Source organism: Gavia stellata, unplaced genomic scaffold (assembly GCF_030936135.1).
Source record: "Gavia stellata isolate bGavSte3 unplaced genomic scaffold, bGavSte3.hap2 HAP2_SCAFFOLD_1041, whole genome shotgun sequence".
Lineage (NCBI taxonomy): Eukaryota > Metazoa > Chordata > Aves > Gaviiformes > Gaviidae > Gavia > Gavia stellata.
The window spans coordinates 1-21486 of record NW_026777225.1 but is presented as its reverse complement, the minus strand read 5'-3'; the positions used below and the strand labels follow the sequence as shown (position 1 = coordinate 21486).

Sequence of the window (21486 nt, the reverse complement as noted above, 5' to 3'; positions counted from 1 at the left end):
GAGTCCAACTAGAGCCTGCCGTTAAAAAAACCTGGTCATCCCCTGTGTCTGCATAATGCTACGGAAATGACTCTCCTCGCCTGCTGCATATATGGCTGCTTGCTCTGAAATGGACTGTACACCCTTTGCCTACAAAGTCCAGGCTTAGCAAGATATCCACTAGAGAATCTCACTGCTATTTTCCTGCTGAGCCTATCACTGCTATGCCCCCAGGCAGAGCAGCTCCAACCCAGACAAAAACCACACACAGACCAACACTGCACACAAGACACAGGACACAACCCAGAGACATAAGAAAGCTTTCTGTAAGAACGACTCCCGGACCAGAGATGCCATCAGGCGAGAAGACCTAAGGGATCATGAGGAACAATATGTGGCAGCTCCAGAAAAGTCAAATGCCGTGCCCTGTGACAAGAAGATATGGCGACAACTGGGACGAAGTGTGTGCAAGAAGCCCTGCATAAAGGCCTAAGAACATAGGGATGCAGGGAAGAAGTCCAAGGAAATGGATCCGTGAAAACAGGCCGATCAAGATCGGAGCCGCTGACTCAGCCTGGAACAATGCCACAAGAAGAGGAGTGACCGGAAACTTTGAGATGCAAGACCTATCCATGCTTCAAGCTTGTTATGCAAGGAAAGCAGCGCCCAGTTGGCACTATGCCAACGCATACAGGCATTCAAGACTGTGCTCCTTGAGCGCAAAGACGACACGGAGCCTTCAGGAAGGTCTAAGACACAGAAGACAGACTGCACAAACTACACAACACCACACCAACACAGGCTGGAACTGCCCTGCCCACGCTAGTCTTGTGCTGAAAAGTAACCCGCTCGCTTTACCTGGACAGGTCTCTCACCTACACTACCTTTAAAACGCCTCCCTGCAAGTCCCAACCTTGTCTGCCTCCTCCCAGCCGTGGTCCTTCCACTTATCTTACAAAGGGCCACAGGTCTGAAGCCATCCTCAAGAACACACCCACACAAACCACATTAGCGAACTGGAACATTTCTGCAGTCGCCAGGTTCCTCTTCATCACCTGCAAAAAAAGAAAAAACCCCCAAGTGCCAGCAGTAAGCATCACATCAGTCAACATTGACCTCTTGCACAACACCCTCCCCCCGCAAGAGCAAGGCGGCCCTTCTGCTCACCCGCACCGTGCCGACTCCAAAGTCGAACGCTGTGGCCATCATCGCTTCTGGCACCTAAGATACCAAGAGACAGAAAGTTACTGTTGCACTTGCGAGAAATCACCAGCCCCGCGCTCCTCCTCGCTACTACCCAGCTCACCTTGAAAGCTCGTCCAATTCCACAGGCGGCCCACACGGCACCTGCAAGACCAAAGAGAAACGCTTTACTGAGTTGCCACAGGATACTTTGCTCTTACACACCGACCCAGACAACAACCACCTCACCTTCACAGACCTCTTGTCAGCACAACGCTTTGTCCCTCCGAGGCAACGTGCGGCACCTGCCAAAAGGCACACGCTGAGGTACTGCCCAAAACCGCAGCCTGCCTGCAGCGATTCCCATCTCCCGCTCCTTTACCTCAGCTGCTCACCCGCCCTGCCTCTGCTATTTACAAGTTGCTACACTGAGGCTCAGTTATCACCTGTAAGACACAAACAACAAGGGATGCTTCAACCTTCACCAAGAATACAACACCTGAAAAATAACTGCTACTTGAGCCCACTAGTCACGGCGCACCTTGCCAGAGTCAGCACTAGTGCCAACATCCTGCTTTCCACCTTTAAAATTAAAAACCACAAAATCTATAAGCTAGTCATACAGCCACCGGTTGCATCTTACCTCCAACACCACACACCAACCCACCTTCTTAAAGCATTCTGCTGGCCTCTCCTCCGTCACCCATTGGCACACAGCTTGTCCCTCTGCATCTGAAAATGCAATAATGAACAAGTCACCCAGATGCTGATTGATAGCTGAACAGCTCCAGAGGTCTCGATTCCATTTAGAAATACCACCTGTTGTCTAACTACAGCCTGCCATTATAACAAAAGAGACCAAAAAAACTTTAAGCCTTAACACCTTTGAGATTCATTCTGCTTCATTACTGCTGAACAGCGCCTCCCACACAGTGCCAATCATCCCCACAAAACGCTATGGAAATGACTGTCCACACAACCTGCCGATGGCTACTCAATTTGAGATGACCGCAGAACCATTGCCTAAGTAGTCTAGGCATATCAACATATTAACCATAGGCTCTTACTGCTATTCCACCCACCCCTGACTCCACACACCCGGGCAGAGCAGCTCCAAGCCAAACACACTCACGCACAGAGAGAACGACACCCCTCAAAACACTACAGACAATGCAACTCAAAAGACAGGAGAAAAGCTCTCGGCAAGAGCAACGGTGCCCGGACCGGAGATGCTGTCGGGCAAGAACACGTACAGGGCCGCAACGGTGAGGCGAGGAGGCTCTAAGGCAGCCCAAGAAAAGAGTGCGACATAATGGCCCGTAAGAAGAAGTTACTGCCCAAACAGAGATTATGGATGCATGAGAAGCCTGGCTTTGAGACCAAAGAACATAAGGATGCAGGGAATCATCCCAGTCCATGACTGCAGAAGGCTAAGAGCAGAGCTGCTGACACAGCCTGGAACAACACCGCAAGAGAACCGACTGCAAACTTCAAGAGAAGTGAGACCGATCCAGGCTTTAAGCTTGTAACGCAAGAGAAGCACCCGATAGGTACTATGTCAATGAATACAAGCATGCGAGACCCTAGGGTCGGTGCCCAAGGCACATGCTCTGCTTCTTGAGCACAAAGAGCAATGAGGCCATTAGGACCCAAGGAAGCTCCAAGACACAGAAGACAGACTACACAAACTACACCACACCGACACAGGCTGGAACTGCCCTGCCCAGCACACATAATGTGTTGCTGATAAGCAACTCACTCCCTTTACCTGGACAGCCCTCTCCCCTACACTACCTTTTAATCCCACCCCCCCACCATTCCCAACCTTGTCCGCCTCCTCCCAGCCCCAGTCCTTCAACTTAGCTTTCAGAGGGCCAGGGGTTTGAATCCATCCTCGACAAACAAGCCACATTAGCTAACTGGGGCATTCCTGCAGTTGCCAGGTTCCTCTTCATCACCTGCAAAAAACCCCCAAGTGCCAGCAGTAAGCATCACGTCAGTCGACACTGACCTCTTGCACAACACCCTCCCCCCGCAAGAGCAAGGCGGCCCTTCTGCTCACCCGCACCGTGCCGACTCCAAAGTCGAACGCTGTGGCCGTCATCGCTTCTGGCACCTAAGATACCAAGAGACAGAAAGTTACTGTTGCACTTGCGAGAAATCACCAGCCCCGCGCTCCTCCTCGCTACTACCCAGCTCACCTCAAAAGCTCATCCAATTCCACGGGCGGCCCACACGGCACCTGCAAGACCAGAGAAACGCTTCACAGAGTGGCCACAGGATACTTTGCTCTTAGACACCAACCCAGATGACAACCACCTCACCTTCTCAGACCTCTTGTCAGCACGCTGCTTTGTCACTCCGAGGCAACATGCAGCACCTGCCAAAACAAAAGTAAAAAGGCACACGCTGAGGTACTGCCCAAAACCACCGGCTGCCTGCAGCAATTCCCATCTCCCGCTCCTTTACCTCGGCTGCTCACCCACCCTGCCTCTGCTATTTACAGGTTGCTACACTGAGGCTCAGTTATCACCTGTAAGACACAAACAACAAGGGATGCTTCAACCTTCACCAAGAATACAACACCTGAAAAATAACTGCTACTTGAGCCCACTAGTCACGGCTCACCTTGCCAGAATCACCTCCAGTGCCAATAGCCTGCTTCGCTCATCGCTTCGCACCTTCAGAATAAAAACCCAAAACCTATAAGGTAGTCATATAGCCATCAGTCACATCTTCCCTCTGACACCATGCAACAGACTACCTTCTTGCACTGACTGCTCACCTCTCCTCTTTTGCCCCTAGGGTCTGCATATGAAAAAAAGCAATATCAAGCAAGTCACCCAGATGCAGAGTGATAGCTGAACACCAGGGGTCTTGTTTCCATTTAGGAATACCATCTGGAGTCCAACTACACCCTACCATGAAAAAAAATCTGGTCATCCCCTGTGTCTGCATAATGCTACAGAAATTACTCTCCTCGCCTGCTGCATATATGGCTACTTGCTCTGAAATGGACTGTACACCCTTTGCCTACAAAGCCCAGGCCTGTCAAGATATTAACTAGAGAATCTCACTGCTGTTTTCTGGCTGAGCCTATCACTGCTACGCCCCCAGGCAGAGCAGCTCCAACCCAGACAAAAACCACGCACAGACCAACGCTGCACACAAACAAGACACAGGACATGACGCAGAGACAGAAGAATGCTCCCTGTAAGAAGAACAACTCCCGGACCAGAGATGCCATTGGGCAAGAAGACCTAGGGGGTTGTGAGGAAGAAGCTCCAGAAAAGTCAAATGCCGTGCCCTGTGACAAGAAGATATGGTGACAACTGGGACGAAGCGTGCGCAAGAAGCCCTGCATAAAGGCCTAAGAACGTAGGGATGCAGGGAAGAAGTCCGAGGAAAGGAATCCGTGAAAACAGGCCGATCAAGATCGGAGCCGCTGACTCAGCCTGGAACAATGCCACAAGAAGAGGAGTGACCGGAAACTTTGAGATGCAAGACCTATCCACACTTCAAGCTTGTTATGCAAGGAAAGAAGCGCCCAGTTGGCACTATGCCAACGCATACAGGCATTTGAGACCCTAGGGACTGCACCCGGGGGACATACTGTGCTCCTTGAGTGCAGAGATGACATGGAGACTTCCGGAAGGTCTACGACACAGAAGACAGACCGCACAAACTACACCACACCAACACAGGCTGGAACTGCCCTGCCCACGCTAGTCTCGTCCTTACAAGTAACCCCCTTCCCTTTACCTGCCCAAAGGTGACTCTTCCTGGGCAGCCCTCTCCCCTACGCTAACTTAAATACCCTCCCTGCAATTCCCAACCTTGTCCCCTCCAACCAGAGCCCCCTCCCCAGCCCTGGTCCTTCCACTTATCTTTCAGGGGTCTGAATCCATCCTACACCATAAGCCACATCGGCTAACTGGGATATTCCTGCAGTTACCAGATTCCTCTTCATCATCTTCACAAAAACAGTGCCAGCAGTAAGCATCACATCAGTCGACATTGACCTCGTGCACAACACCCTCCTCCTTGAAAGCGATATGGCCTTCCGCTCCCCTGCTCTGCGCCGACGCCAAAGTCGGATGCTGTGGCCGTCATCGCTTCTGGCACCTAAGATACGAAAAGATAGAAAGCTACCGTTGCGCTTGTGAGAAGTCACCGGCCCCGTGCTCCTCCTCACTACTACCCCAGCTCACCTCCAATCCAGTTCCAGAGGCAGCCTGAATGGCTCCTGCAAAACCAAAGAGAAACACCTGAGCTGCCACATGATGATCTGCTCTTAGACACAGACCCAGCTGAGAACCGCCTCACCTTCTCAGGCAGCTCATCAGCCTGCGGCTTCACCCCTCCCAGCCTGCTTGCGGCACCTGAAGAAACCAAAGCAAAAGGCACATGTGAGATACTGCCTGAAACCAGAGCCTTCCAGCACTTTACCTTGGTGGTTCACCTGCCAAACACAAACAAGGGATGCTTCTAACCTCACTACAATACAACACCTGAAAATTAACTGCTACTTGAGCCCACTAGTCACAGCTCACCTTGCCTGAGTCACCTCCAGCACCAATAGCCTGGTTTGCTCATTGCTTCCACCTGCAAAATAGAAAAATCCCAAACCTGTAAGCTACTCACTCCTGATGCTTATAAAGTATGAGGGGCCTGCCACAAGTTGTAAAGGTTTAGGGACAAATTAGTACTCTGCAGGCAACCAAGTAATTAGCTGCCCCATACCCTGAAAGACAGTATGAATTATATCCCATCTGCTTTCTTAAGAAATGGTAAAAGTCCATATGCAGATGCATACAAAATGCTCACCCTAACCCCTGCTAGAAAAATCTCACCATTGGTCCTATTAGCAGAGACTATATCAGCAACATACAGCACAACTGGTGAAAAAAACACAAGGTTCCACCATCAATAAAGTAAGGAATTCCAGGAAAATGCAACACACCTAGAATAAGAAACACCCTACACACAATCAAACCATCTCGCTGCCCCGAACAGTCAATACAAAATTACTGACCTGAAAAAAACCCCACTGCATAGAGGTGTACTTTCTACTACATACACTGCTGAAGCTCAACAGGTCGTGAAGCTCTCACCTCAGACAGACACCTCCACTTCTCTACATATCTAAACACATCTGCCCAAACAGCTTCAACAGCTCAAAAGCAGCAGTTGACTGAAGGAACAGCAGAGCACCAACACCAGAGAAGCCCAGGAGCAGAATGAGCTCCCTGAGGAGCGGCTGTGGCTCATATACCCCGGGGCCTCGCCCACCGCCCTTCCCACAACCACCTGGGGAAGGGGAGGGGTGAATTGCCAGAAGGCATAAAGGCGGCCGGAGGAGCAGCAGGGAGTTTGCTCGTCTGCCTTAAGTTTACAGCATGTGAAGTGCTGAAGAGAGAAAGCAATCTTTACTGGAAACGAAGATACCTACTCTTTTGCTACAACTACATCTATTGCGTCAGCAACGTGACCGGGTAGGGAATGAAACTTAATTTTTCTGGGGTGTAGATAGAAAAAGATAGATGTTGTACTAAGCTATGTAAGAAAGTAGTTCATTAAATGCAATAACTATATTATTATTAAAAATTATGTGCTTTAGTTTCCTATTAAAAAAACCCAAAATGCTCTGGGGTTACACTTCATTTCCAACAAGACCATGCATGCCACCTAACTTCTATCAGAACTACATTCTGGGTAGGATGGAATGACAAAGCAGAATTAGAACCCATAAGAATCCCTTCTCAAAAACATCTCTGGTTGCAAAGTAAATTATTTACTGTAAATAGTTGATGATTCAGAGTCACCTTGATAGTCTCTCCGACTGACTCCCTTAAGAGAACTGGATGAGTCCCAAAGGAAAGAAAACACCAAAAAACATGGCAATACAAGAAATGTATCAGAAACTGCATGAGGCAGCCTAAGTAACTAGAACAAAAACAAATTGCAAAACACACCAAAAAACACCATGGGAGATGTGATGATAAAAATAGAGGAAGGCTATCGACTTCTCTGAAAAACTCAAGAGGGGATCTGAGCTGATGACCGACATCTGTGGGGTACCAGATACCAAAGAGAAACACACTATAAGACATAAAATAAAAAGACCACTCGGGAGCATAAAGATGCCTTCTGAAAAGGTTCTGACAGAACAAGAGGCATCGTCAGAGAGATTAGAGAAGTCCCGAAGGGGCCAGAGAGACTGAAGATGTCTTGGGGATGCAGTGAGCTCAAAAGGGAATTGAACAAAGTACAAATGTCCTCAGGGCACCGGGGACCGAATGAAAGCGCACCGAACGGATGAGAAGACAGAAAGACTGGCTGGAGTAACACATGCAGACTCAGGAAGTGTTCTGAGGGGAAAAGAGGGATGCAAAGCGCCCTCCCGAGCTAAAACAGAGCTCTAGGGCATAGGGGATGTCTCGCGAGAGCTCAGCAAAGGGACCGGAGGAGTCCCGAGGGGGCCTGAGAGACCAAAGAAGCCTCAGAGATAACAACGAGGAACTCTGAAGGGGATCTCAACAAAGTATAGATATCGTCAGGGGGCCGGGGGCTGAACGAAGGCATCTTAAACGGCAAAGAGTAAGGTAAGAGCGCTCTGAAGAGTGCACAAAAATAAAATCGAAAGGGAGCTAAAGTGCTACAAGAGTGCTGTGGATTATAAGAAAGTACTCAGAAGACATTGTTATAGAGAGTAGAAGAATTATGAGGCGTCACGGTAAGAAAAGAAGGCTTGGAGACACAGCGAGGACCTTGGAGTCTCAAGAGGGCATCGGGGCAAACTACAGGTGACTGACAGAGAGGAACCGAACGGAGACACCCTCGATGGCAGAGAGAAAGACAAAGGAGTGCTGCGTAGCAAAGAAAGAAGGGAGGCTCTGACGGAACAAGAAAGATGGAAAGGGTGATAGAGTGCTACAAGGTGCTGTGGAGAACGAGGAAGGTCTCGGGAGGCATTGTGACTGTGAGGAGAGGGGTGTCGAGGGGTGCTTGACAGACAAAAGAAGGTTTGGGGATGACAAGGAGGAACTCGGGTGACCATCTGAGCAGAGTACAGATGGTCTCAGGTAGCTGGGGACTGAACACGGGAATCCTAGATAGCGTAAAGAAACAAATGAGTGTTCTGTGGCTTAAAGATCTAAAGTGCTACAAGATGGATGTGGAGCACAAGGAAGGTCTCTGGAGGTATTGTGACTGGGAGAAAAAATGTCCAGAGGGAGCCAGAGAGACAGAAAAAGGATTGGGGACATGACAATTAAATCCAGAGGGGCTCTCAGCTGAGTAAACATGTCATCAGAGGGCCGGGGAACGAATAGAGGTGCAGCTAGAGGGAAGAGAGGACAGAATGACTGGGCTGGGTCACAGATACGGACTCAGGAAGTCTTCTGAGGGAACAGAACCCTGCTACCAAGCTAAAAGCATGCTAAGGGCAACGTCGACGGCATCGTGACACAATTAGAGGGCTCCTGAATGGGCCAGAGAGACCAAAGAAGGCTCAGGGACACAAGGAGTAAGTCTGGGGGGGATTTGAACAGGGTACAGATGTTCTCAGGAGGAGAATGCTCTTTTTTGGGAATGGAGATCATAGGAGAGGTGTGATTGCAACACAATGAGTCCAAAGGGGACTTACAGAGCTAAAAGTGTTCTGCAAGGAACATCTAAGACCTCAGGAGGCATTGTGACAGTAGCAGAGGAGTTCTGAGAGGGACAGACAAAAGAAGGCTCGAGGACATGATGAAGCTGTCCAGAAGGGATTTGAACAGAGTACAGATGTCCTCAGGGGACCAGGGACTGAACAGAGGTATCCCAGCTAGCATAGAGGACAACATGAGCATTCTGGAGATGAAAAAAGGCATCGGGAAATGTTTTCAGGGAATGAGAAGGGTGCAAAGTATGCTAAAGAGCCAAAAGAGGGCTGTAGGACACAAGGATGTCCTTGGGAGACCTGATGACAGCAGGAGAAGGGTGCTGAGAGTGAAAGAGAGACAGAAGGCCAGCTCTGGGACGCAATGCAAAATTCAAGAAGGTGTCCCAGCAATGTACAGACACGCTCAGGGGATGAGCAACGAAATGGAGACATCCTAGATGGTGTTGAATAAGGTAAGAGAGCTGTGGGGCACAGAGACAGCCTGAGAAAGGGTTCTGTCTGAATGAGAGATACAAAGAGGGCTGCAGAGCTCCAAGGGTGCCGTGGGGCATGAGGACAGTCTCGGGAGGCATCGTGACAGGAATGAGAGGGCTCCAAGGGGTGGGGGGAACATGGACATAGAAACAAACAAAGGATTGCTGACACAATGAGGTACTCGGTAGGGAATGTTCGAGACACGAAGGGATGAACCGAGAGAAGAGAAAAAAAAAATACACAGAAAATTTAAAAAGCAACAGGGTATGTGACAAACAAGAAAGAATTAAAAAAAAATAGGGATAGACAGCTTGATAAAAGCAAACACATAAAGAAATTTTAAAAAGTGAAAGGGTACAAGGCAGAGAAGAAAAAAAATTAAAAATTAGGGACAGAACACTAGATAAAAGTAGACATGGAAAAAAAATTCAAAAATGAAGGCATTAATGGAGGGAAAAAAATTAAAAGTAGGGACAACAAACTAAATGGAGACATAAAGAAAATTTTTAAATAGAGGGAGTACCCAACAGACAAGAAAAAGAAAATTAAAATTGGAACAAGAACTAGGTAAAAGGAGCTGTAGGAAAACAAAAAAAAAAACAATAAAAAGCCACAAGATGAACAAAATAAAGGAAAAAATAAAAAAAAAAAACAGGAACAGCAAACTAAATAAAGACATAGAAACAAAATTTAAGAAGTTGCAGGGTACAGCACAAACTAGAATGAAATTAAAAATAGAGACAGTGAACTGGATAAAAGTAGATAAAAAACCCAACATGATACAGGACAGACAGGAAATTATAAAAAATACGGTTACACATCTTGATAAAAGTAGACATAGAAAGAAAATTTTAAAAGTGACAGCACTAAGGAAAGACAAGAAACAATTGAAAAATAAAGACAGTGAAAGGTATAAAAGTAGACACAAAAGGACATTTAAAAGAGGGTTACGAAAATAAAGGAAAAAATAGAAAAATAAGGACAACGAACTAAAAAGCAGGCATAGAAAATTTAAAAAGCAAAGGAGTAACGGACAGACAAGGAAAAAATTATAAAATGCAGACAGTGAACTGGATGAAAGGAGACATGGCACCACCAGCAGGAGGGCCTGGGCCCCTGCCAGCCCCGCCCCCAGCACCTGGGGAGGCAGGGGGTGCCTCCCCGGGGGGGACACCCCCCAGAAGGACCCACCCCACAGGGACCAGAGCTATAGGGAGATAAATCCACAGGGATCCACCCCCCCAGAGACCCAGCGGCCCTGGGGCACTCTGGAAGGCGGCACGGTGCCACACAGGCACCCGTAAAACCCGAGAAAAGCTCTGGGGCCTTGAAGTTTTTGTAATTTCTTTGTTTACAGTTTGTTTTGGACCGTTTCCTGTAGTTTTGGAGGAGTGCTGTCACGTAGAGTGAGACTTCTGGAGATCTGACCGACACTTCCGCCAAGCTGGAGGACTGCGGGCTGCGAAGTGAGACGTCTGGAGGACTGATGGCCCATAGAGAGCGACTTCCGGAGGACTGAGGGGCACTTCCGGTGCGCTGGAGGACTGCCGGCCCATAGAGAGCGACTTCCGGAGGACTGACGGGCACTTCCGGTGCGCTGGAGGACTGCCGGCCCATAGAGAGCGACTTCCGGAGGACTGAGGGGCACTTCCGGTGCGCTGGAGGACTGCCGGCCCATAGAGAGCGACTCCCGGAGGACTGAGGGGCACTTCCGGTGCGCTGGAGGACTGCCGGACCATAGAGAGCGACTTCCGGAGGACTGAGGGGGCACTTCCGGTGCGCTGGAGGACTGCCGGACCATAGAGAGCGACACCGGAGGACTGAGGGGCACTTCCGGTGCGCTGGAGGACTGCCGGCCCATAGAGAGCGACTTCCGGAGGACTGACGGGCACTTCCGGGCCTCCGGGCGGCCCTGGAGCGCGGTAAGATCCCGTACCGGAGCGCTGATGGCCGCTCTCGGTGCCGGGCGGGGCCGCCGTCGCGGCGGGAGCGTCCGTCCGCCGCCGAGAAGCCGCTCCGGCTGGCGGGGAGCCCGGCGGCGCCGGTTCTCCCTCCGGCCGCGGCTCTCTAGGGCGCGGCCTCCGCCAGGCCGTTTCTCCGCGGTCGGGGCGGCCCGCGCGGGTACCGGCGGTAGCGGCCGCTGCTGCCGCGGGCGGGTCCCTCTCGCTGCGTCTGGTTCTGCCTCCGCGCCGCTTTCCTGCGGGGCGGCGCTTTTAATTACGAGGCGTGAGCGGGGCGGGGGGGGCGGCTGGAGTTTGCGCGGCGGAGCTGCTCGCACCGGGGCGGGGGCCGTAGCCGGTGTTTGAGCGCTGTCGCTGGCGACAGGTCGCGCCCGCCTGTGGTGGCGACCGTCCCGAGCGGCCCGGGGGGCGGCCGGCCCCTTCGGCGCAGGTCACCGAGTCGCTTCGTTCGGTAGTACCCCGCTACTTGGAGGGCCTGTTTCCCTCACCTGCCGTTACCGAGGCAGCGAGCGAAGGACTCGCGCCCGGGGGGTCCCGGTGCTCCTCAGCTGCAGGAAAAAGGAAAAGGGGGCAAAGCGCCGAAAACTGAGGCGGAAGGAAAAGTTAATTACTCTTCTAAGTCGTGATTTCCTGGTGCGGATTGGAGCCGAATTAGGGGTTCTGTAATTACCATAGTTGCGCTAAGGTATTATTATAGTAAACTGCTCCTAATGAGTGTTCTGTTTCTGCTTCGTATCTGGAAATCTACACGATGAAGATACTGCTCGGGCATCATTAATGTGTAAATTTAATACTGCTGTTAAGAAAGAAAGAGGCATTAACGATGCCCAGTTAGTGCTCTACATGTTTTTTTAAATCTAATTTAATTGTGTACTACTCAAATTTTATTTGCACTGTTTCCACTTTCACTTGAGCTCTTCTTGGAAGTAATTAATACCTGTGGTTTGGGGGGGGTCCCCAAAAATAGCTATGTTTAATTACGGGTGGTCGTGATGCTCTGTTAGTTTTCTGATCTTATTTTAAATCTAAATCTCTTAATGTAGTTGGTTCTGGTTAAGAATCATGACCACCTGTGAATTTTCTTAATACCTACATTTAAATACAGCCATTATTTAATGACTCATTTTTATTTCTTCTTATGTAAAAGCCTAAAGCTTCAGTTACTATTTGGGTTCTAAGCCGGAGTTGTCATTGCCTGTGAACTCACGGATTCTATTTTCATTTTGCAATCTAAAACTTTCTTATTTTGTTTCCTATTGGGAGTCATTAATGCTTGCAATTCATTTAATAATGGCTATATTTAAATTTAGCTATTAATGACTCTCAACTAGTTTTATCACTTAAAAAAAAAAGGATTGCTAAATTTATTTTAATTACAGTACAGATTAGGAATAATTACCGTCGGGTTCGTTAAGTAATAGCTACAATAAGATTTAGTCGTGACTCATCCCTAAATAATACTTCCTTTATTTATTTGCACTCTGAGGTTTTAATTGTCACTTTACTACTAAGTGGGATTAACGAGTGCCTGTGATTTATTTTTTTTTATGCTACCTAGAGTTGTTTCTCTACAGATATTAATCCCAATTAGTGATCTATTATTTATATTTTGCTGCTTGTAATTTTATAATATAAATTGGGAGTAATTACTGTCTGTAAAGTTGTGCGTAATAGCTAGAGTTTAAGCATTGTTTACTCGTAAAGATCGTTCTAGTTACTGTTACTTAAGTTTTTATTCTAGATGTTTTAAAGTAAATACTAAGCAGTAATAATTAAAATAACAAACCAGGGATGTTGGAAATCCCAGGTAAAACGACGGCAGCACCGTGTTGTGACCAGAGGTCGGACAAGCGCTTCAGTCCAGCTCGGTTGCTCCAGGATTTCGCGCTTCAGCTCTGCCGGCCCTGTTTTTCTGGGAATCCCAAATTCCCAGGGGAACGAGTGTGTGGCAGATACACCGCAGCATCAAACCACCAACTGCACCCAGCCATTGCCACTGCGCCGACAGGAGCCCAAGCACCTGCCACCCCCTCAGCCAACGGCGCGTCCGACAAAACCTGTGACGACGCGGAGACGAAGGCAAGCTGCGTCGAGGACGGACACATCGCAGCAGGTACGATGTGTAATGGTGAAACACCACGCCAGGTCACACACACACGCGGCACAGAGAATTTTATTCTGCACGAGACACACAGCCATCTTTAGCGTCTTCACAACTCTCTTTTCATGGCACCATCGCCTCTGCCGTTGGCATTCCTGGGCGGAAAACGAGCGAGCTTTGTGTCTTGTGGTGCGCCCTCACCTTCCGCACCTGCATGCAAGAACAGCTGCCCGCCCGTCAGGCGACAGCAGAAACCGCAAAGCCCCTTGAATGAATTTACAGCCCCACAGTCGCACAAACCGGTTACGCTTCACAGCCCGACCCTCCTCTGTGCTGGGCATCTGCTTCACCCACACACACCCTTCCACAGCCAGACCCGCAGCCGTCTCGCGGCGGTCCGTCACTGCGTTACGTACGGCAAAGCGGCCAGGACCAGGGGCAAAAAAAAAAAACCCAAACAGTGGGGGGGCGGGGAGGGAAACAGACAAACTCCCCCGGATGGGGACGTGCAGCAGCGCGCCTCCCGCTTTGGCTTGGGTTTGCAGCACGCCGAGCACCAAAACGAAGAACGGACGGCTGCCGGAGACAACGCCACCCGCTCCTTCGCTGCAGCTCTGTACATCGTACCAACAACCTGAGCAGGTCGGTAATTAAACTTAATTTTACTGGGCGGAGCACAAACCTTTATTTAAATAGATACGACTAATTTAAGATTATACAAAGTTAGATGGGAAAGTAGTTCATTAAATGTAGTACCAGCAGAAACAAGGCGCTTTAGTTTTCTGTCTGAAAAAGAGAACACGGTGCTGTTGCTGTTCGTGTCTATCAAGACTACACATGCTGCTGAACTGGTGCCAGCACTGCCTTTGGGCAGGACGGGCTGCCAGAGCAGAGTTAGGTCCTGTAAGAATCCTCCTCTGAAATATCCCCATCTGCAGAGTGAATTATTCACTGTAAATCACCAACTGCAGCTCCCAGTCACCCAGACTCCAAGACGGTTTCTCCAGCTGACTCCCATAACAGATACAAATGGGTCCCAAAGGGCGGAAAACAGAGAGCAGGGCTGAAACAAAAAATCCCCACATGTCAAACTGTACCGAGCGCTGTAACTCGCACCTGAGCGGCTGGAATGGCAATAAAGGACAAAACAAAGCGCCTCGGGAGAGGTGTTGAAGGGCCAGAGAGGGGACCGGGGGGGCTCGGCGCAGAGCACAGCTGTCCTCAGGGAGTCCTGGCTGGCGGCGAGGAGCAGCAGGTGCTCCGGGGTCAGCGATGCTGCGGGAAGGGCGCTGGGGGGGGGTCCGAAGTGGGCTGCCGACCCAAAAGGGTCCGGGGGGGGGGCACAGGGGGGAGGAGGGGGTTCTGGGGGTAGCGCGCCTGCCCTGCGGAGAGCCCCGGACCCTCCCCGAGGTGCCGGCATCCCCTTGCCACTGGTGCTGGGATGGGGGGCGGCCGTGGTCTTGCGGGACGGGGGCAGCGGGAGCTGGGGGGGTTCCTGGGGTGGGATGGGGTGAGGGGGCACAAGCAGCAGGGTGCTTCCAGGATGCTGCCTCCCGGAGCACTGGGTCTGGCCAGCCCCACCGGCCCCGGCGTCCCCTCCCCGGCCCCGCTGCTTGCTCCGGCCCCTTCCTGCGCCACCCACCCACCCGGGGGTCTGGTGGGAGGGGGTGTCCCTGTTCCCCTGGACGGTGGCGGGACCCTCAGCAAGTCAGGGTGAGCAGGGACACCCGTGCCACACCGGGACAGTGGGACCATGATGGACACCCGTGTCCTCCCATGTCCCCACTGTCCCTCCATGGAAGGGCGCTGAGGGCAGGGGTCCGCAGGCTGCCCTGAGCTCCCCTGCGGGAGGGGGAGGTTTCTGCTCCCCCAGCACCCACAGACCCTTCCTCCCTCTGCCCTGCACAGCCTCGGGCAGGTTTTGGGGGCGAAGCATCGTTTCCGCGAGCCCCCGTTGCCTGCCAGCCCCCTTACTGCGCTCCGGGCTGTCGGCCCCTGTTGCGATCCAGGCGGAAACGGTGGCGAGAGCCGTCAGGATGCGGCCTCTGCCAAGCCCCGCGACAGGGGTCTGCACTGCAGCCTGACCCCCGGCCCCAAAGCCGCTCGTCCCAGGCAAGCCCACCCCCCGATTCCTCTTCTCTTCTCTTCTCCCCAGGGGACGGAGGGCTCCTGGCCCCGCATGGACCCCGGCACCTGCGGCCCCAAGGCAGGAGCGAGCTGGGGAGACGCCGGGGCAGGTACTGGGACAGGACAGGGCTGGGCTCGGCGCTGGGCTCGGCGCTCGTCCCCGCAGGCTGGGAGCGGAGGGCAGCGTGCAGTGCGGTCAGCACCCCAGGCCCGGATGGGGCGGCTGCCGGCTGCGCCAGCACCCCCTCCCCATCCTGTCCCTGCCCTCCCGAGCGCTGTCTCCCCGTCACCCGTCTCCCCGGCAGGTGACGGGCAGGAGGAGAGCCTGGAGAGGGAGGGCATGTCGCCGAGCGGAGCAGGAGGGGACGCGTCCCCTGGGCAGGGGACGGAGCAGGAGCGTGGCGGCGGTGCCGGGGCGACACGGTCGTGCCCCAACACCTGCGAGGCCTGCGGGAAGAGCTTCAGCCTGCGCTCCAACCTGCTGACCCACCGCCGCAGCCACCTGGGCGAGCGGCCCTACGCCTGCCCCGAGTGCGGGCGCTGCTTCGGGCAGAGCTCCCACCTCCTCACCCACCAGCGGCTGCACACCGGCGAGCGGCCCTACCGCTGCCGTGACTGCGGCCGCAGCTTCAATGTCAACTCGGACCTGGTGAAGCACCGGCGGACGCACACGGGCGAGCGGCCCTACCCCTGCCCCGAGTGCGGGCGCCGCTTCGGCAGCAGCTCCAACCTCACCCGGCACCAGCGGCTGCACACGGGCGAGCGGCCCTACCGCTGCCCCGACTGCGGCGAGAGCTTCCGGGACTGCCCCTCGCTCACCATCCACCGGCGCGCCCACACCGGCGAGCGGCCCTACCCCTGCCCGGCATGCGGCAAGGCCTTCGCCGACAGCTCGCTGCTGGCCAAGCACCAGCGCACGCACCGCGCCGAGAAGTCCTTCGCCTGCCCCGACTGTGGCAAGAGCTTCTCCACCAGCTCCTACCTGCTGCGGCACCGGCGCACCCACCTGCCCGAGAAGCCCTACCGCTGCGGGGAGTGCGGCCGGGGCTACAGCCAGTTCGCCCACCTCACCACCCACCAGCGGGTGCACACCGGCGAGCGGCCCTACGTCTGCCCCGAGTGCCGCAAGAGCTTCACCACCAGCTCGGCGCTCACCAAGCACAAACGCGTCCACACCGGCGAGCGGCCCTACGTCTGCCCTGACTGCGGCAAGAGCTTCACCCAGAGCTCCAACGTCATCACCCACTGGCGCCTGCAGCACGGCAAGTCCCTCTGACGGCGCCGGCCGTGCTGCCCCTTCCCTCGTGCCGGGGTCCCCTCCCCGAGGTTTCTCTGTGTGGCGCTCAGCAATAAAATCTGCCGTCCTGCAGAAGAGGCCACCGGCGCGGCGGGGACGGGGCGGCGGGGCGTGGATCTGGGGCAGAGTGGTGCCCAAGACGCTCCCTCTGGCACTGGGGGGGTCCCCGGGGGCCTTGCCAAACCCCAGTCTACTCCTGCGCCCTCCGTGCCGAGCGGCGGCCATCCCAGACGGCTCCCGGCCTGCAAGCTGCTGAGAGCACGCAGCTCCTGCCGTTTCACAGGTGGGGAAACTGGGGTGGGGGAACGCGGAGGAATTGGGGTGGTTTTCACCCAAAAAGGCGGACGCAGAGGCTGGGGCACAGGGCGGGGCTCCTGAGCGAAGGCGTCTTCCATCCACCACCCCCCGCAGCTCCTGCTGTGTCTTTTTGAGGCTGAATGGGGGTCCCCCGGGGTCTGTGGAGCTTCGCTGCGTGGCCCGGGGGGGCGGGCGAGCCAGGGGAGGGGGGCGAAGCTGCAGGGCCAGCTCAGAGACGGGGATGCCTTGAGCGGCTCCCTCCGGGGAGGCAGCGAGCACCCGCACCTCTCCCAGAGCCTGGCAAAGCCCCGCGGAGGGTGGGAGATGGGGGGCTTTGAACGGCGAGAGGACGGCCCTGCGTGGCTACCGGCAGCTTCTCCCCGAGGACGGCGTCCCGCTCTGTGGGGTTCGTCCAGACCGGATAAATCCCAGCGGAAGCAGAGCCAGCAGGACCTCGGCTGGAGGCGGGGGGGGGGTTGGAGGCTGAGCTCCCTCCCGAGCCCCAAACCCCAAGTTCCCGGGGCTGCCAGTGCAAGGGGAGGGGGAGGCTTTGTGCCCCCCTGCCCACCCATTGCTGTCAGCCCACTGCGGAGCCGGGACTGCGACGGGACGGAGAAGGGGATGGGGACGGGACGGAGAAGGGGACGTGGAGGGGAGGGGGAGGGGGATGGGGACGGGGACGGGGACGGGGACGGGACAGAGAAGGGGATCGGGACAGGGATGGGGACGGGACGGAGAGGGGGACGTGGAGGGGGAGGGGGATGGGGATGGAGAAGGGGACGGGGATGGGATGGAGAAGGGGACGGGGACGGGACAGAGAAGGGGATCGGGACAGGGATGGGGACGGGATGGAGATGGGGACGGGACGGAGAGGGGGACGGGGACGGCGGCGCAGAAGGGGAGGGGGACAAGCGCCGCCGCTCCTGGCCCCCGCTTCCCTCCGCACCTCCCCGGTCACGGCGGCGGAGGCTGAACTTCCTGGGTCACCGGCGGCTCCTCCATCCGGGAGCCCGGGCGGAGCGGCCGCGGGGCCGGCGGTGCTTCCCCGAGCCCCGGAGCATCGCCCCGCCCGGCCCCCCCCCCCGCCGGTACCGGGGGGTCCCTCTGCGGAGCCGGGGAGGGGTTGCGGGGCCGGTGGGGGCCCCCACATCCCCAGCCGAGGGCGGGGGGGCCCTGCGAGCAGCCCCCCACATCCGCCCCGGGAGCCGCTCGAGCCCGGTTAGTGGGGACCACGGCGAGGGCGGGAGGGCGGCTGCTGCGCGCCCGCGCCGGGGGTGCCCCGAACCCCCTCTCCCTCTCTTGCAGGTGCTGTCGGGCTTCGACGCGGCGGCTGTGGGCGCCGGCGGCGTCATGCAGGAGAGCTACGAGTCCCTGATCCTGCTGGGTAAGGCTGGCGGCCTCGCCCGCTCCCGCTCCCCGCGGCGTGCCGCCGCCTGCCCCGCCACGCGCCGGGCTTCGCCGCCAAAGAATAATCCGCTGCCAAAAAAAAGAGGCATCCTGCGGGCACGGCGAGAACAAAAGATGTCCCCGACGTGCCTCGGCGCAGCCGGCACCGCGGGGTTGGGCGCCTGCCTTTGGCTTCGCAAGCCCTCTCGGCGCAGGGGGAAAAGGAGGTGCAATTTTTGTGGGAGTGTGGGTTGCTTAAGGCGTTGGGTGCGGAGAAATGCAGAGCTGGGATGGCACATCCCTCCTCGGAAGATGGGAGACGCCGGAAGCGAGGTTACCTGCTGAGCAGCCACGGTCTGCTGGCGGGAAATGCCTTTTATCGCCTTTCTCTCCCAGCTGCCGGCCTGAATCCGAAATGCCGTACCCCCATTGAAAAGTATATATATAGAGTGTTTAATAAACCCCGCGTAACAGACCCGTAACAAACCCGGTGGCTTCTTTCCCCCTTTTTCCGGAGCAGACTTCCCGATTCCCAAGCCCAACGTCATCTCCCGGCTGGAGCTGGAGGAAGAGCTGGGAGTGCCGGACCCGAACGACTCCAAGGAATGGGAGATCCTCAGGGTGGCCCCTGCAGGTGAGCCGGGACCCCACCCCGAATGGGCTGGCGGCTTTAGCGACGGCCCCGGGCTCCGTCTTGGGAAACGTCCCGAGCTGGCGGGTATCCGGGGCTCTGCACGGAGCCACCAGGCTGGGGTTGGGAAGAGCTTTCTTGCCCTCTGTTCTGGGATTGGCCTGCGGCAGCTGTCCACCCAAATTCTTCGGGCTCCCCGCTTTTCCCCTTGGCGCCGGGAATCTCTCCCGTCAGCGTTGTCTCTCTCTGCCCCGGCAGATGACGGGACGGGGAGCGAGAACGAGGAGGAAGCTCCCGAGCCGGACGGCCCCGAGCTGGCGGAGCTGGACGTCATCCTGTCCCGGGGGGCCGAGGAGGGTGTCCCCCAGAGCCCTGTGCTCGGGGACGCCTGCCAGAGCCACTGCGCCCCCCCCTGGGACCCCCGGAGCCCCCCTGAGGAGCGGCCGGTGTTGCCCTCCCGCGGCGGGGCGGCGGCTGGCGGCCGAGGGGGGGCGGCGGGCACGGCGGGGGGACGCACCGAAAACCTGCGGGCAGTGCGAGAAGACCTTCTCCCGCCGGTCGGAGCTGCTGATCCACCAGCGACTGCACACGGGGGAGAAGCCCTACAAGTGCCTGGACTGCGGGAAGAGCTTCACCCGCAGCTCGAACCGCAACGCCCACCAGCGCATCCACAGCGGGGACAGGCCCTACAAGTGCCCCGACTGCGGGAAGAGCTTCGGCCAGAGCTCGGACCTGGCGAAGCACCAGCGGCTGCACGCCGGCGAGCGGCCCTACGCCTGCACCAAGTGCGGGAAGAGCTTCAGCTGGAGCTCGGACCTCGTCGTCCACCAGCGCATCCACACCGGCGAGCGGCCCTACAAGTGCCCCCAGTGCGGGAAAAGCTTCAACCGCAGCTCCAACCTCAACACGCACCAGCGGACCCACCTGGGCGAGCGGCCCTACAAGTGCGCCGACTGCGGCAAGAGCTTCAGCTACAGCTCGGCCTTCCTCAAGCACCAGCGGACCCACACCGGGGAGAAGCCCTACCAGTGTGCCGGCTGCGGGAAGAGCTTCTTCGAGAGCTCGGCCCTGATCCGCCACCAGCGCATCCACACCGGGGAGACCCCCTACCAGTGCCCCCACTGTGGGAAGAGCTTCAAGCAGAGCTCGTCCCTCATCACCCACCTGCGCACCCACACCGGGGAGAAGCCCTACAAGTGTGGCGACTGCGGCAAGAGCTTCATCGTCAGCTCGGCCCTCATCAGGCACCAGCGGATCCACCTGGGATAGGCGCCCGCCATGCTCCTCCTCCGGGCGTCCGGCCCCACTGCTTTTGGGGGGCCGAGCTGGAGGCGGCTCGGGGGGACCCGGGGGCTTCCAGCCGCGGCAGGGTAGCAGGAGCCTTGCCAAGCCGCGCCGGCGCGGGCAGCCGAGACCTCCTGAGCCTGAGCAGGCACCGGTGGGAGAGGAGCCGCGGTGGGGATGGACTTGAGGGGACATTTCGCTTCTCCCGTGCGGAACAGGGACACGGCACTGGCACCAGCTGCCCACGGGGATTCCTTGGCCCTGTCCCAGCCGGAGCTGCGGGAAGCCTGTGCCAGGCGGGCGACCGGGGCTCGCTCTCCGCCGCGGGAGCCAAGCGCTCAGGACGCCCCGAACCTCCTTTCTGCCGCGCTGTGTCCGTGTTGTGGCCGTTGTGTAGATGGGGCCGAGCCTATTACCTGCCTGTGTTTCGCCATGGGGTTTGGGGGGGGAAAGGGGGGAGGAAAGTGGGGGGACCCCAAAGTGGAGTCCCGCGGTGCAGCTTTCTCCTCCCTGCATGAGCACGAAGGGTGCTGTAACTCATTAATTTGGCAACAGTCCTCCGCAAATAGGGCTGTTGGAGCAGCTCCGCCAACGCTGCCGCCGCCGGCAAGATAATTTCAGCGCGAGCCCGGTGCTCGGCGTGCCGGGGCGCGCGATCCCTTTCCTTTCCCTGCCTGCCATAGTAAAGAGTTGTTGTTTACTGGCCGCGGGCTGTGCGCGCCTGTGTTTTCCCCAGGGCCAGGACAGGGGGGGTTGCAGGGGCTGTCCCTGCCGAAATCCGCAGCTCCAGGGTCCCCTCGTCCCCCCAGGTCTTCCTCGTCCGGACGTGGAGTCACGCAGCGGGGAACGACAGCGCATTGAGGAGGGGGTCTAATGCTGCTTAGGGGACTGTGACCCAACGGGACCCCCACCCCAACCCCAGGGTTCGGGTCTCTGGGCTGCCCCGAGGGTCGGGGGGATGACGGCCCCCCGGCACCGCCGGACAGGTCCGCTGGTCCCGCTGCGGACACCTGCGCCAAACACATCCTTGGCTCTGTGCTCCGGCTGCAGGCCGGGCGAAGGCAAGAAGTGTGGGGGGGCCCTCCCCAAAGTGGGCTCCGA

The 21486-nt window shown here is 56.2% G+C and overlaps 1 protein-coding gene across 1 annotated transcript; it reads left to right on the top strand.

Annotated features, from left to right (window-relative positions):
• The first annotated feature begins 15542 nt into the window (after window positions 1–15542).
• Window positions 15543–20437, top strand: LOC132321845 (zinc finger protein 271-like). The gene is made up of 3 exons (XM_059835256.1): window positions 15543–15600; window positions 15796–16724; window positions 19666–20437. Exons 1-3 carry the CDS (start codon window positions 15543–15545, stop codon window positions 20368–20370), a joined length of 1692 nt encoding a protein of 563 aa, XP_059691239.1. The 3' UTR covers window positions 20371–20437.
• Window positions 20438–21486: the final 1049 nt, after the last annotated feature.